General features: G+C 47.4%; 1 protein-coding gene across 1 annotated transcript in view; it reads left to right on the top strand.

Moving 5' to 3' along the window:
* LOC120937056 (pleckstrin homology domain interacting protein) overlaps positions 1-14,791 on the top strand; it is a 194,934-nt gene that overhangs the window by 167,121 nt on the left and 13,022 nt on the right. Inside the window, exons 36-37 of the mRNA XM_040349995.1 lie at positions 1,912-2,061; positions 5,368-5,520. Of these exons, the coding sequence (XP_040205929.1) occupies positions 1,912-2,061; positions 5,368-5,520 (303 nt within the window). The remainder of the gene's footprint in view (positions 1-1,911; positions 2,062-5,367; positions 5,521-14,791) is intronic.

Below are 14,791 nucleotides of genomic sequence, written 5' to 3'. Positions count from 1 at the left end.
TCCCCTATGTACTCTTTTTGAAGCTAAAAAAAAATCTTCCTTTATTCACTTCAATACACATGCAGAGAAAACCTAAACCCGGGTCAAATGAGGTGATCTGAACCCCAAAAAAATGGAAGGACAAAAATATTATTTTGTAGGCAGGAAAGATGCACAACCTGATGTGGTCAACAGAAAATGGGGTGACCCCCCAAAAATAATTGATTCAGAGGCGGAACCTAGACAGAACAGGCCCTGGCAAGAAAGGCCCACCGGTCTAGGTGGGAAGAACCTAAGCCTTTACACCCCTGACCTAATAGGGTCAAGGAATGAAAACCTGAATTATGTTTCTGTCCCTACTAACTTTACTAAGCAAGACCTTATTGGATAAACCCTGAATGGCTAGAACAACCTCCAGGGTGTCAAGGGACTCCTAAGTCTGCCAGCGCTCAGGATTTTAATTCCATGAAGTCAACATGACCAAAGGGATCGAGTGCGTTTAAGCATCCCCACAAAGGTATGTAGACAGAGGAAGGTAGAAACTGATACATCTTCTCAGACAGAGAATCTTTACCAGTGGACCGTTGAAGAGAGGCAGACACAGACTGCTCAGAAAATAGACCCGCACTACTGGAGAAGGAAGCCAAAGTTGACCAAGTTGATGAGAGAAGGGCAATGGTCGCTAAGAGAGGGATCGCCCAATACTCCTGCAATGGAGGAGAGAGGATTAATTTCTTGTCTCCCTTAAGGTAAACCTGCTGTGGACCTTTGCACCAAGGTTGCCTATAGGTATATACCCTATACCTATACCCTTGCCTATAGGTGACAGTTTCCAACACTGAAACCAGACTCGGCTGATTCCAGCCTAATCTTTCAAGGCACTAAGGCCTTCAGCGATGTGTTGTCCACTAGGCTTAACAATGGCTGCTCTCCTCACAGGAAGTCATGACAGTGTCCTGCAATGTAGATTCCCCAAAAAAGCACTAGGCCAGACAGTCAGTGTTCCAAGAAGTAGCTGGTGCCCATGTGCAATGTTGAGAATTTAGACCCTTCTCTGGGTGACGGTCAGGACAGGGGGGTTCCACTGTGGAAGGAAGGGAAGGCTGAGAGGTTCCACTGATAGCCTCACAGGCCCCAATGGCAGGGATTTTTCTTAAGAGCGGAGGCCTAGAAGTGGTACAGTCACAGAGGGCAAGCAGACATAAGAACTAGAACAAGGTCAGGCTGAAGAAAGGCAGGTCTGACATTTTTTTTTTCCTAGGTAGTTTAAATAGAAGCTACAACTCCCTACAATACTTGACCTTTTATTGATGAATGCTCGAAGTGTATGCCACAGATGGTACAATGCCAGAACTAACTAGATGTGAAACCATAACTCCAAATGAATGTTGTTCATGCATTTGTTGTGATGACCAAGTCACTTATGGCATAAGAAACAAATGTTCACAAAGTAATATAGTCACTGAATGAAGCGCATTCATTTGGAGTGCTGGTGACTTCAAACTGTCATCCATATTTCTAGGACAGAGTAGAGGCTATCCCTGGTTTGGCCAGTGTCCAAGAGAAAAAGTTCTGGTTGATGCGATTTGTGAATCCTATTCTGTCATATTAGAAATATAGGACTGCCATACCTGACTTCCTTCTGAAAATTCTAGTTGCCTTGCAGCTGTTTACACGCAGACTTCAACATTAAAGGGAGACGCACGTGAAACAAGAGAATCAGTCGAACAGCCAGCCTGTTAATAATTTAGTGAAAGGTCGGAAAATGCCCACCTCCATGGCATTCTCATGCAAGGCATACTATATTGCATCACAGATCAGGACACTTCACTTAAACTGGCTATATATTGGTCCTTCTATTGGAATAATTGTTGTACAAGATATTATTGAATTTTCAAATCTGAAATTCTAAGTATTGCTTGCTAATTGTAGGAATATCGGCCAAGGAGAACACTGCGTAGCCGAGCCCAGTCTTATGATATACAGTCTTGGAAGAAGCAATGCCAGGAGCTGTTAAATCTAATTTTTCAGTGTGAAGACTCTGAACCTTTCAGGCACCCTGTTGACGTCCATGAATATTCAGTAAGTATTTTGGTCGTATAATTTTAATTGAAGTTCAAATGGGAGTAGATTTAAAAAAAAAAAAAAAAAAAATTCCCTCACCTTGCTTTTTTTCTTTAAGCTAAAAATTTGTTGCAATTCAACACTGTTTAAAAAGTCAGTGGTTTTCATGAATGTATACCGTATTTTCCGGCGTATAAGACGACTTTCTGGATGCAAAAACATGCATCCAAAGTCGGGGGTCGTCTTATACGCCGGGTACGGTCTTTGTGCTCACTTTTTTTGCCGGTGGTGACAGTCTCCATACGGCGAGCGCGAGCGTCAATGATTTAAATGACGCTCCTTCTCCTCAGAGTGTTCTGTGATAGGAGGAACAAAAATCTTCCCAGCAGCGCCTCTGTTCTGTGTTTCTCCTATCACAGATGCCTTCTCATCCTCGGACGAGATGAGAAGACGTCCGTGATAGGCGGAACACAGAACAGAGGCGCTGCTGGGAAAATTTGTGTTCCGCCTATCACAGAACACTCTGAAGAGAAGGCGCGCGGCTTTCAAATCATTGACGCTCGCGCTCGCCTTATGGAGACTGTCACCGCCGGCAAAAAAAAGTGAGTGTTTGCGGTGATTGCACAGGGGGGCAACAAGTTAAGGCACAGTGGGGGCAACAAGTTAAGGCACAGTGGGGGCAACAAGTTAAGGCACAGTGGGGGCAACAAGTTCAGGCACAGTGGGGGCAACAAGTTCAGGCACAGTGGGGGCAACAAGTTCAGGCACAGTGAGGGGCAAGTGATGACACAGTGAGGGGCAAGTGATGACACAGTGAGGGGCAAGTGATGACACAGTGAGGGGCAAGTGATGACACAGTGAGGGGCAAGTGATGACACAGTGAGGGGCAAGTGATGACACAGTGAGGGGCAAGTGATGACACAGTGGGGGGCAAGTGATGGCACAGTGGGGGCATGCAATGTAATGGCACAGTGCAGTGAGATCTGAAAAAGCCTGTTTCTGTCAGCGGTTCTGGCTACCCCTCAGCTTCCAGAAAGACTAGTAAGAAGGGGGTAGTCTTATACAGTGAATATATCCCAAAACCAAAATTTTTCCTGGAAAATTAGGGGGTCGTCTTATACGCCGGAAAATACGGTATATTGTGACATATCTTTATCATATAGTGCGGGACACAGGAATTGAGTCATAGACGTTATATGCTGCTACTTTCAGGTGATTGGACACTGGCAAAAGCTTTGCTGGGTCCACCCTCTAGTGCAGCCATCACTAAATGGCAGCCCATGGTCTGAACAAGGATCAAGCGGCAAGGTAAGCCATGATGTGCACGCCCCTGCCTCCTCTTATCTAGTGGGAGCTGTGAGGTATGATGTGCTATGCGCGCCCTTTAAGCAAGACTCCCGGGGAAGCTTTCGTCCCCTGCAGCTTGTTACCTCCTTATCCCTGCCTGCCACAAGGTATGTGGGGTGTTTACAGGGGCACTCTGATGAGCACAACAAAATGTGCCCGTCAGCGTGCCCCTTCATCAAATGTGCCCGTCGGCGTGCCCGTTGACATCAAATGTGCCCGTCGGCGTGCCCCTTGACATCAAATGTGCCCGTCGGCGTGCCCCTTGACATCAAATGTGCCCGTCGGCGTGCCCCTTGACATGAAATGTGCCCGTCGGCATGCCCCTTGACATGAAATGTGCCCGTCGGCGTGCCCCTTGACATCAAATGTGCCCGTCGGCGTGCCCCTTGACATCAAATGTGCCCGTCGGCGTGCCCCTTGACATCAAATGTGCCCGTCGGCGTGCCCCTTGACATCAAATGTGCCCGTCGGCGTGCCCCTTGACATCAAATGTGCCCGTCGGCGTGCCCCTTGACATCAAATGTGCCCGTCAGCGTGCTGTTAAAGGGGCACACTGATGGGTACATATGTTGAGACCCCTTTCACACTGGGTCGGTTTTCAGGCACTATAGCGCTACGAATAGCGCCTGCAGACCGACCTGAAACAGTCGCTGCTGTCTCTCCAGTGTGAAAGCCCTGCGCTAGCAGGACGGTCAAAAAAGTCCTACTAGCAGCATCTTTGGAGCGGTGTGTATACCGCTCCTTCTCATTGAAATCATTGGGGCACCGCGCCTATACTGCCTCTGCAGAGGCACTTTGCTGTGTGTTTTTTTTAACCCTTTCTTGGCCGCTAGTGGGGGTAAAACTATGTTTTTTTTTTGTTTTTTTTTTTTTTTTTGTTTTTAGGGGGCCCCCTATCTCTGCTTGAGCCCTCCCGTTGAGAAAGGGGCCCCTGCAGTCTCTAGAGTTTATGGTTTTCCTTGAGCTCAGCCTCTATTGGTTCACCTTCCTTCACACAGTAGTTATTGGCTGTAAACCTCTACTATAGCTTGCGCCAGCAGCAGTTTGAGCCTACTGACTGTTTTCTTTTGTTTTCCTGTGGGCCTCTTGTAACTGTTAAGCTAATTTTTTGCCCACCCTTAGAATATTGCTTGGAGATGCCCATGGTCCATGTGTCACATACTGTATGTTGAAGATAAAGGGTATTTTGTCGTGTCTGTAAATTCCATATCTTGGAGTACCGTACAGAACACAAGAATTAATAGACCGTAGTGCATTTGCCACTCATTTCAGTTGACTGGACACTGGCAAAAGCTTTGCAGTGTCCTCCCCCTAATGCATCCACTGCACAGTGGTGCAGTGAATAGCACTTTCGCCTAGCAGCAAAAGGTTCGCTGGTTCGAATCCCAACCACGACACCATCTGCCTGGAGTTTACATGTTCTCCCTGTGTCTGTGTGGGTTTCCTCCGGGTACTCCGGTTTCCTTCCACACTCCAAAGACATGCTGGTAGGTAAATTGGATCTCGTCCAAATTGGCCCAGTATATATGTATATATGTGTGTATGACTGTGTGTCCCTAGCGTGTCATGATCCTACGGGGTAAAAATGACCGCACCAGCCAAGCTGATACTGGCTGGAAAAAGCGCCCAGAGGCGATTCAGTTTGCATGCGTTGCGCTATACAAGTCATTCATTCATTCAACCTCTCCATGAAACTCCAGCTTTGTCCTGTACACGCCAAGATATGGAATTTACAAAGCTGGAGTTTCATGGAGAGGTTATATGGATGCATTAGGGGGTGGACACTGCAAAGCTTTTGCCAGTGTCCAGTCACCTGAAATGAGTGGCAAATGCACTACGGTCTATTAATTCTTGTGTTCTGTACGGTACTCCAAGATATGGAATTTAAAGTTAAGGAAAAAAGTTGATTCTGTCCTAATGTTTTCAGCTCTGAAAAAGATATTGGAATGTTGTACAACAATGTGTTTTATTTTATAGGATTATAGAGACATTATAGACACACCTATGGATTTTGGAACAGTAAAAGAAAAACTTGAGGCTGGGACTTACAAATCTCCTACGGAAATGTACAAGGACGTGAGGCTAATTTTCAGTAATTCAAAGGCTTATACACCAAGCAAAAGATCAAAGGTACACTAGCTTTTGTTTTTAAGAAAATTGTAAGGCAAATGTGGTATACTGATTTATGAATGAAAATTCTTTGTATATAGTTTGTGTAGAGAATTTAGAAGTATTCTTTGTTTAACAGAAGAAACTCTGTTAATTGGTCAGATCATTAAAGTAGTTTAGCATTTTGGATTTAAAATTAAGTCAGCAGCTACAAATACTCTAGCTGCTAACTTTTTAATAAAAGCACAACTGTCCAGGGGTCCAGCACCATGCTCGCCTGAATGACTTCTTCACCAGTCTTCGGGTCCCTGACGGCAGCATGTTTACTATGGACAACCTGCTGTGATTCCTTGCAGATTGACAGCCAGCTGCCCACTGGTAGTGCGTGAGCCGTGCTGAACTTTGTGAATGGTCTTTCAGCCTTCTGTGACATGTCCCAGAAAGCCAGGTACTTTCTTCCCCTTCTCCCCCACCCCGCAGGTGCCAATAATGAGGGGGGGGGGGGGGGCATAATGCGTAACTTCCCCTTTAGGATGACGTTTTGGTTTAAGGTCTGATGCACACCAGAGTCAGCTATTCGGTAAACACGATGATGCGAGAGCCCATATGGTACTACTTGGAGGAAGAACTTGCATCGCTAGGCTCTCACCGGTTAGCTTACTCTTCCGTTCATAGACGGACACAGCCTTCATTGACATTAGGGTTATGCTTCTTCCTACCAGGAGATTTTGGCAGAATTTAACAGCACTTAAAGTGTTAAAACCTTTCCTTCGTGCCGCTCCTCCCAGGGGGCGTGGCTCCCCCAGGCATAACCCACACCCTGCTCTAGGAGCCTCGGTCTTTTTCTGCCTAACGACAGGAGAGTCAGGATCTCTCTGGAGTTCCTGGACTCTGGAGTTTTTTTTCTTGCGATTTTCTCGCTTTTATTATTTTGTTCCTGCAATTTTGAATCCTGCGATTCTTCTATCAACAGCCGACTGGGTGACAGGCTGGGTCCTCGACCCTTGTAGTCCCCCCAGGTTCGGCCTTCGAGCGTGTGCCGGCCCTTAGCTTAGCTTTGGGACGTCCACGACAGGCCCCGTTGCTCCAGGGGCGGCCGGGGAACTTCGGTTTTAGGGCACACATATGACCGGTCTCTATGGCCTTGTCACAGTGTGTCTGGCCGACAGCCATGCCGTTCACGGACGTTGGTTCTGTCTGGGATACCTCCAGCCGGGTAGTCGCAGGACGGGTAAGTAGTGACCTCTTACTCAGGTAAGTGGTCTGGCTGGAATGTTTACCTTGGGAGGTCGACTGAGGGTTTTTTCCCTGCTTTCCTCTCTCCCTTATTCCTCTCCCTCGTTCCCTTTTTGGGTGACGGCTGTGAGGGTTTTTTTTTTTTTCTGGGGCTCATGTCACTGGGCCCGGGTGTAGCAGGGCTGTGTGTGTGTCACTGCAGGGGGCTGTGGTGTTCACTTCTGGGCCTTTGCAGTGTGCTGTGAGGTGTTTCTGTGTGACAGTTGCTGAAAAAAAAAAAAAGTCACTGTCTTTTTAAATCTTGAAAAAAATTGTATCAGAAATAGCCAACGGATTATTCTGATCCTAGCGCTCAATGGAAAAATAGTTGAATAGATAATTGTTTTATGCAGTAGAAAAGCAGCTATTATAATAAAATGGTACTAAAAAACAATGTGTTATTAAAAGATATTAACAAAACATTAACAGCGCTAAAATGAGCCTATGAATGGCTTATGAGTCTAATACTCATATACTGCAATGATTAATTTGAGAAAAAGTCTTTAGGACTATATATACACCACGTTGAATATCTATAATGAATATATAACATGGGTTCCCACTCTTTGTAGTTTCATTAGTAGTAGTCCATGCAATTCCTCAGATGCAAACAGTTCTTTGTTAGGAGTGATCCCACAGTGTAGGTGTTTATCTGCTCAGATGCTGATAGACTCTCTGTGATTTCCTCCCTAAGATTTTGTACTCACCAGAATGTAGTACTTTAAAATCATTGGATACATCCACTTGTAGCAATCACGCATCGGTTCTCCTCCTCTGGTGTATGGTGATGATCCGTGTGTTATTAATCAGTGTAGTTTTTCTTTTTTTAAGCCATGTTTCCAGATGTTTCCATTAGTAATGTCTTCTTCTTGATCAGACTTTGGGTCATGACCCAAAGTCTGATCAAGAAGAAGACATTACTAATGGAAACATCTGGAAACATGGCTTAAAAAAAGAAACTACACTGATTAATAACACACAGATCATCACCATACACCAGAGGAGGAGAACCGATGCGTGATTGCTACAAGTGGATGTATCCAATGATTTTAAAGTACTACATTCTGGTGAGTACAAAATCTTAGGGGGGAAATCACAGAGAGTCTCTATCAGCATCTGAGCAGATAAACACCTACACTGTGGGATCACTCCTAACAAAGAACTGTTTGCATCTGAGGAATTGCATGGACTACTACTAATGAAACTACAAAGAGTGGGAACCCATGTTATATATTCATTAGAGATATTCAACGTGGTGTATATATAGTCCTAAAGGCTTTTTCTCAAATTAATCATTGCAGTATATGAGTATTAGACTCATAAGCCATTCATAGGCTCATTTTAGCGCTGTTAATGTTTTGTTAATATCTTTTAATAACACATTGTTTTTTAGTCTTTTTAAATCTGCGTCATTGGCGGCCATTTTGTCGGAGCCTAGCCTTGTATAGCCCGGTGGCCATTTTCTTGTAGACCTAAGCGTTTTTTTTTTTCAGCATTGGGCGGCCATCTTCATATTTTCGTCTGCCTCATGTGTCGGCTGTTGGCGCTGCAATCACCTCGGATGTGTCTCAGGGAAAAACAGACACAGCGCTGCACGGCTCTCAGCACACCCTGTCCTTGTCGGACCACGCTGCAATGGGTGGGGTGGTGAGTACCAGAGGCCCCCATGCTCTCCTTTAGCTGCAGGGAGGTGACCAGTGGGGATTTTTTTTTTTGTCCTGCCTTGCAGGGGGGGTGTCTCATCGCTGGCACTATGGAACCTGAGCCAGGTCTCCCTCTACACTAGGCCTGAGTTAACCCTTAGCGTCCCTTCCCCTGCCACATCTGTTTGTTGGCTATCCTGGTTTTTCTTGCCAGGTTTGCAGCAGCTAGTGCCCGGATGGGGGGTAAAAAAGCGCCCCCTCCCTGAGCCTGCTTCTGGGGATGTCTCTGACATGGAATCTGGTTCTGGTTTGTCAGAGGCTGCGGATTTGACCCACATGGATAGTGAGGATGTCTGCTGCAGTGTCAGCAAAAATTGTTGGAGCTCTTGTTTTTTTCTGTGGTGCGTGAGACTCTAAAAATTGAGGATGTGGCGGAGACACCACCGTGTCAGTACCTTTTGGATCCGCAGACCGCCACGCACTGCTGAAGGGTTCCTTGTGTTCATTATTTGGACAATATGTTATACAAGGAATGGGATGCACTGCAAAAAGTTTGTCAAAAAACTTTGCAACCCGTTACCCCCCTTGAGAGGGATTTAAAAAAAAAAAAGTAGGTCTCTCCTCCGCCAGTGGACCCCCTATGTCCAGACTGAGCAGGGCCACCACGTTGCCTGTGGGAGGGGCTCCTGCATTTCAGGATCCCGCTGATAGGAGAGTGGAGGCCGTGGCCCGCTCCCTATTCACGGTGGTGGGTTGGGCGGTGAGGCCGGCTCTGGCCCGGGGGCCCTGGTCAGGCCCCGACTGGAAGGGCGAAGCTCCTGCTGCAGGAGCTGGAAGTAGGGGCTTCCGAGTCCTCTTGGGACCTGGCTGAACGATAGTTCAGGGTCAGAATTTTCTCTGCGAGGCGGCCATGGATACGTTCCGGGGCTTCCGTCTATGCAGGGTTCTGCGCTGCCTTGTGTGGCTGAGGAGCTGGTCTGCGGACTAGTCCTCTAGGGAGGCCTTGGTGATGGCCTTTAAGGGGGAACGGTCCTTTTGGGACTTCCCTGGGTGGCATCATTGTGGATGCCACGGGTGGTAAGCACATGCTGTTCCCACGGTCAGGAAAGGGCTTGGGACCTTGCCCTGCGCATGGACACTCCTTGACTACCTCCGAGCGTTTTTTCGCCCGCCCTGTGCGGTGGGGATAGGTCTACATGGTGCTTAAACCCCCGCCGCGGGGTAGCAGGGCACCTGATACCGCATGCCTAACAAGTCCACGGACGTACCTGCTTCCGCCTGTAGGTCTGCTCCTGCCCGTGTCTCGGGTGAGAGACTGGCTTCGCACATTCATGGCTCGGTGGAGATCTCTCCTCTCCGACCGTTGGGGTTGCGAAGTGGTTTCCTTGGGGTACAAGATTGAGTTTCTCTCTTGTCTGCCAAACAGGTTTTTTCCCTCCGGCCTCTTGCCTCCTCCGGTTCGCCGGTTGGCTCTGTCAGGGGCTGTTAAGGATCTTCTGGTCAGGGGAGTGATTGTGTCAGTTCCCTCGTTGGAACGGTCTCAGGGGTTTTACTCCATTCTGTTTGTGTCCCCACGGAGGATGGGGCCCGGTCAATCCTGGGCCTCATGTCCCTCGTTTGTTTTGTCAAGGTGCAAACTTTCAGGTGGTGTCGATTCCCTTTGGTAATAGCGGCACTCCATCAGGGGGATTTTTTTCTGGCATCCTTGGATGTCATGAACGCGTACCTACTTGTTCGCGTATCCTCAAAGCACCAGAGTTTCTGTGCTTTGCGGTCGGGGGGGACCATTTTAATTGGTGTCCTTCCCGTTCGGCGGGTTTTCGCCAAGGTGCTCGTCCCGATACTGGCCCGGCTGTGACAGCGGGGGTTTTGTTATCATGGGATGTCTGGCCGACATGCTTCTTCGAGCTCTGCATTGGTGGAGCCGTGTCTATCACGTGTTACCTGGGACTAGTACTGGATTCCGCCGGGGCGGGAGTGTTTTTCTCCTAACGGAAAAACTTCAGATTCTGCTGTCTGCTGTGCAGCAGTTGCCGACCCAGAAGCGGTCATCTCTGCGATTCTGCAGGAAGATTCTGGGTCCGTTGGTGGCCTCGTTCGAGGCGGTTCCGTATGTCCAATTCCACGCCAGGGTACTACGGAGGGAATTGCTGTCACGATGGGACTAGCTTCCGTCATCTCTGGATTACCAGATTCAATTGAGTCATCTGATCTTGTCTCCCCTGGTGTGGTGGCTGGCGTTTCCGGTGCTTCGGGCCGAAAAGTCTTTTTTTCTGCTGGACAGTGGTCACGACGGATGCCAGCCTCTCCGGTTGGGAAGGGGCGCTTGGGGCACCCAATCAGCCCAGGGGCACTGGACTCAGGTGGAGTCCTGCCTACTGATCAACGTTCTGGAGCTCTGAGCGATCAAGCTTTGCCTTGCCAGGTGGTCCCTGGATCTACAGGGCCGACAGGTCAGGATCCTGTCCGATGACGCCACGGCCTTGGCGTAGGTTGATCATCAGGGAGGCACACAGAGTTCTGTTGCAGCGACGGGTGTCGCGCACATCCTTCGGTGGGTCGAAGGGTCCGTTCCGGCTCTATCGGCCGGGAATACGGAATTGGCTAGCCGACTACCTAAGTCGCACTGCACTGGGCCATGGAGAGTGGTCTCTCCACCCACAGGTGTTTCGGGGTCTGTGCCGAAAGTGGGGCACTCCGGACGTGGACCTTCTAGCGTCCCGTCTCTATCGGTAGGTGCCACGGTTCATGGCCAGGTTTAAGGACCCGTGGGCGGACGCGCCAGGCGCGTTGGTGGCTCCTTGGGGGTCACTATCGCCTACTTTACACCTTCCCTCCTCGGAAGCTTCTTCCTCGCCTGCTGCGCTGAGAGGAAGCTGTGGGGATTCTATCAGTTCTGATTGCTCCAGTTTGGCCGCGTCGCTTCTGGTACGTGGTCCTAATGCGGCTGGTGGCAGATGCCCCCTAGCGTCTTCCCCTGGGAAATGATCTTCTGCTACAGGGTCCGATCTTCCACCCTGTTTCACAGCCACCGGCCTTATCGGCGCGGCTGTTGAGAGCCAGGGGCTTAAGGACCGAGGCCTATTGGGCTTGGTGGTCTCTACCGTGCTGCGTGCACTTAGGTCTACCTCACGTAGTTTTTTTTCCTCATACATGGAAGGCCTACATCTCTGTGTGTAGGGAGATGAACTGGCACTCTCGTACATGCGTTGTGTACAGGGTTCTGCTGTCTTTGCATCAGGGTGTGATTCAGGCTCTCGCCTTACGTATGGTTGGGAGCCAGATTTCTGCTCTGGCTTTTTTTTTATTGCGGCGACCCTTGGCGTTGCACTCCTGGGTGCGTACGTTGGGTCAGGGGGTCTGGCAGGTGGCCCCTCCGGTACGCCCTCCTTTACCCCCATGGGACTTGAATTTAGTCCTTTCAGTGCTTCGGGATGCTCCCTTTGAGGACATTCGGGAGGTTTTTTTGTTTGTCACTAAAGGTGATTTTATTTCTGGTAGCAATTGCCTCGATCAGACGGGTGTCTGTCTGATCTGGCGGCCTTGTCTTGCAAGGCTCCCTACTTGGTCATCCGTATGGATGAGGTGGTGCTGCAGCCGTTTTTTCTCCCTAAGGTCGTTTCGGCTTTTCACATTGAGGTGGACATTGTTCTTCCATCCTTATGTCCTCAGCCGAAATGCCAGGAGGAGGCCACTTTGCATCCTCTGGATGTGGTTCCGGCCCTACGAGTGTACTTATATGTTTACAGTTCCATTCCGAAAGTCGGGGTCACTGTTCGTGTCGGTGGCTGGCCCTACAAGAGGGCCTGGCAGTCTCGTCGGCCACCGTTCCTAGGTGGTTCCGACGGATTGTGCTTCAGGCCTATGCCCTGAAGGGGCGTGCGCCCCCCTTTTTGGGTTATGGCGCATTCGACCAGGGCGATCGGGGCCTCTTGGGCTTCCGGCATCTTGCCTCTGTGTTACAGCGGTGTTAGGATGCATCCTGGTCGTCAATCCACGCTGTTTCAAAGTCTTACAAGGTGGATGTGGGTGCATCGTTTGATGCCTTCCTCAGCCGCAGGTGTTACGGCCGAGTTTATGGTTGGAGTTTCTCTGTTGAGCAACTCCGGTTTTTGTTTAGGGTGTAACCTGGTTTGCTGTGTTACTTTCCCACCCCTCAAATTTGTTGACACTGCTTGGGGACGTCCCTAATGTCAATGAAGGCTGTGTCCGTCTATGAACGGAAGAGAAAATAGGATTTTTGTACTCACCGTAAAATCCATTTCTCTGAGTTCATAGACGGACACAGCACCCACCCCTCATTGGTTTGTATTGCTTGTTACGGACTGAGGCTCCTAGAGCAGGGTGTGGGTTATGCCTGGGGGAGCCACGCCCCCTGGGAGGAGCGGCACGAAGGAAAGGTTTTAACACTTTAAGTGCTGTTAAATTCTGCCTAAATCTCCTGGTAGGAAGAAGCATAACCCTAATGTCAATGAAGGCTGTGTCCGTCTATGAACTCAGAGAAATGGATTTTACGGTGAGTACAAAAATCCTATTTTTTCTGTGAGTAAAACGCGCAACAGTTATAGGTAATGTGTGAACTGTTCATTTAGAAATCGGTGCTGCCTTTTGGGTAGTTTTCAAATAGTGAGTGTATACTTGCACAATGACTGGATCAAACCGCTTGCCTGCCATTCATTAAATAAGCATGCAATACTTACTAATCTGAAGAGTTATATGTCAAAACTCTGAATACTAATTTTATTCCATACATGAAAATTGTAGATTGGTGCATACAAGTAATGTATTGCATGGTAAACTTTGAAATTTGAGTGTTTTTTTTTTTTTTTAAATCTATCATACTTTTGGAATATACTTTAAAAACTTCAGCTCCAGATGATTTACCCCCTTCATGACCAGGCCATTTTTTTTGGTGGACGGCACTGTTTAACTGATAATTGCGGTCGTGCGTCACCGTACCCAAATAAAGCCTTCTTTTGGTGGTATATGATCATTTTTTGCGCTATAACAGTTTTAAAAAAAAAATACATATACTTTTTTTCACTTTACTTTAAAAATCCCAATAAGCATATATTGATTGGCTTGGGCAAAAGTTAGTCTACAAACTATGGGATATATTTATGGAATTCTTTTTTTTCTTTTTACTAGTAATGGCAGTGATTGGCGACTTATAGTGGGACTGCAATATTGTGGCAGACAAAGTGGACACTGACACTTTTGATACTTTTTTTTGGAGCGCAGTGACACTAATACAGTGATTAGTGCTAAAAATGTGCACTGTCACTGTACTGACACTGGCTCGGAAGGGATCAAAGAGTTGATGTCTGCTTAGCTGGTGTTTTACTGTAGTGGGAGAGGCCCTTGTACTAGGGAAAGGCATAGATATGTGCCCCTGCTTTGCTGGAACTCGGGAACAGGGCTGTGGAGTCGGAAATTTTGGGTACCTGGAGTCGGCAAACAATGCACTGACTCCGACTCCTACTAAATTTAGATTGGAATTAAAAAAAAAAAAAAAGCAAGTTTAAATGTCCCAATTCACAAAAAGTTATAATTAATGACTTCTCTACTGTAAGAATAAAGACCAATGCATGCAGTGCCTCACGTAACCGCAAAACGAACACGTTAAGTGACCGTGAAGAAGCATGCTTTTCATGTGCTTCACTATATGGCACGCAACGCACAATTAGGAGCGGCAATACTTCTACTTTCCATAGTGTTGTGTTCTGCTTTTACAGGGAACGCATGTTAGAGAACCAGTAAGTGTCCAAATAAAAAAATTCCAACAGGAGTTTTATAAAGCACTAAAAGAAGTTGAAAAGTATGATCGCTCATCAAAACTTACTGTTGAAGAAGCCATCCTTGTTTATCCAGAGATCGTTAGTGATGTGGCCAGAATAGTTACTGCAATGCCACCCACCCAAGTCCGTGTGGAAAGATTATTTTCAGCCCTAAAAATAATAAAGTCTGACTTTAGAGCCTCTATGAAAGGAGGATCTGGCAGAGGCAATTCTCTTCCTTAGAGCTCTACATTGAATTGATTTGCATTTGCTAAGCCTAGAACTACATTTCAAGATTAATATAAACCATTTCTAGGTTTTGCAGATTTTGTTTTTGGTTCATTATAGATGAGCTTTGTTTTTGTTCTAAAACAACCAAATAATGTGGTTTGTATTTTTGAACTGGTAAAGATCCTGTTCCTGATGTTTATGCCTGCTGCTACTATCCAGTCACTTGATTGTTTTCATTGTGTTTGTCTTTTGCTTAAACTGTGCAATACAGTAGACTGTTGGCTTCCCAGCCAGTAGTCCTGTGGTAGGTTGCGTTTCTTTTCCCTCAAGGAATGTATAAAATACATTCGCATATTAATACAGAGG

This window comes from Rana temporaria, chromosome 4, assembly GCF_905171775.1.
Source record: "Rana temporaria chromosome 4, aRanTem1.1, whole genome shotgun sequence".
NCBI lineage: Eukaryota > Metazoa > Chordata > Amphibia > Anura > Ranidae > Rana > Rana temporaria.
Note: the sequence above shows the minus strand (reverse complement) of the source record. Positions and strands in the feature narration are given on the sequence as shown.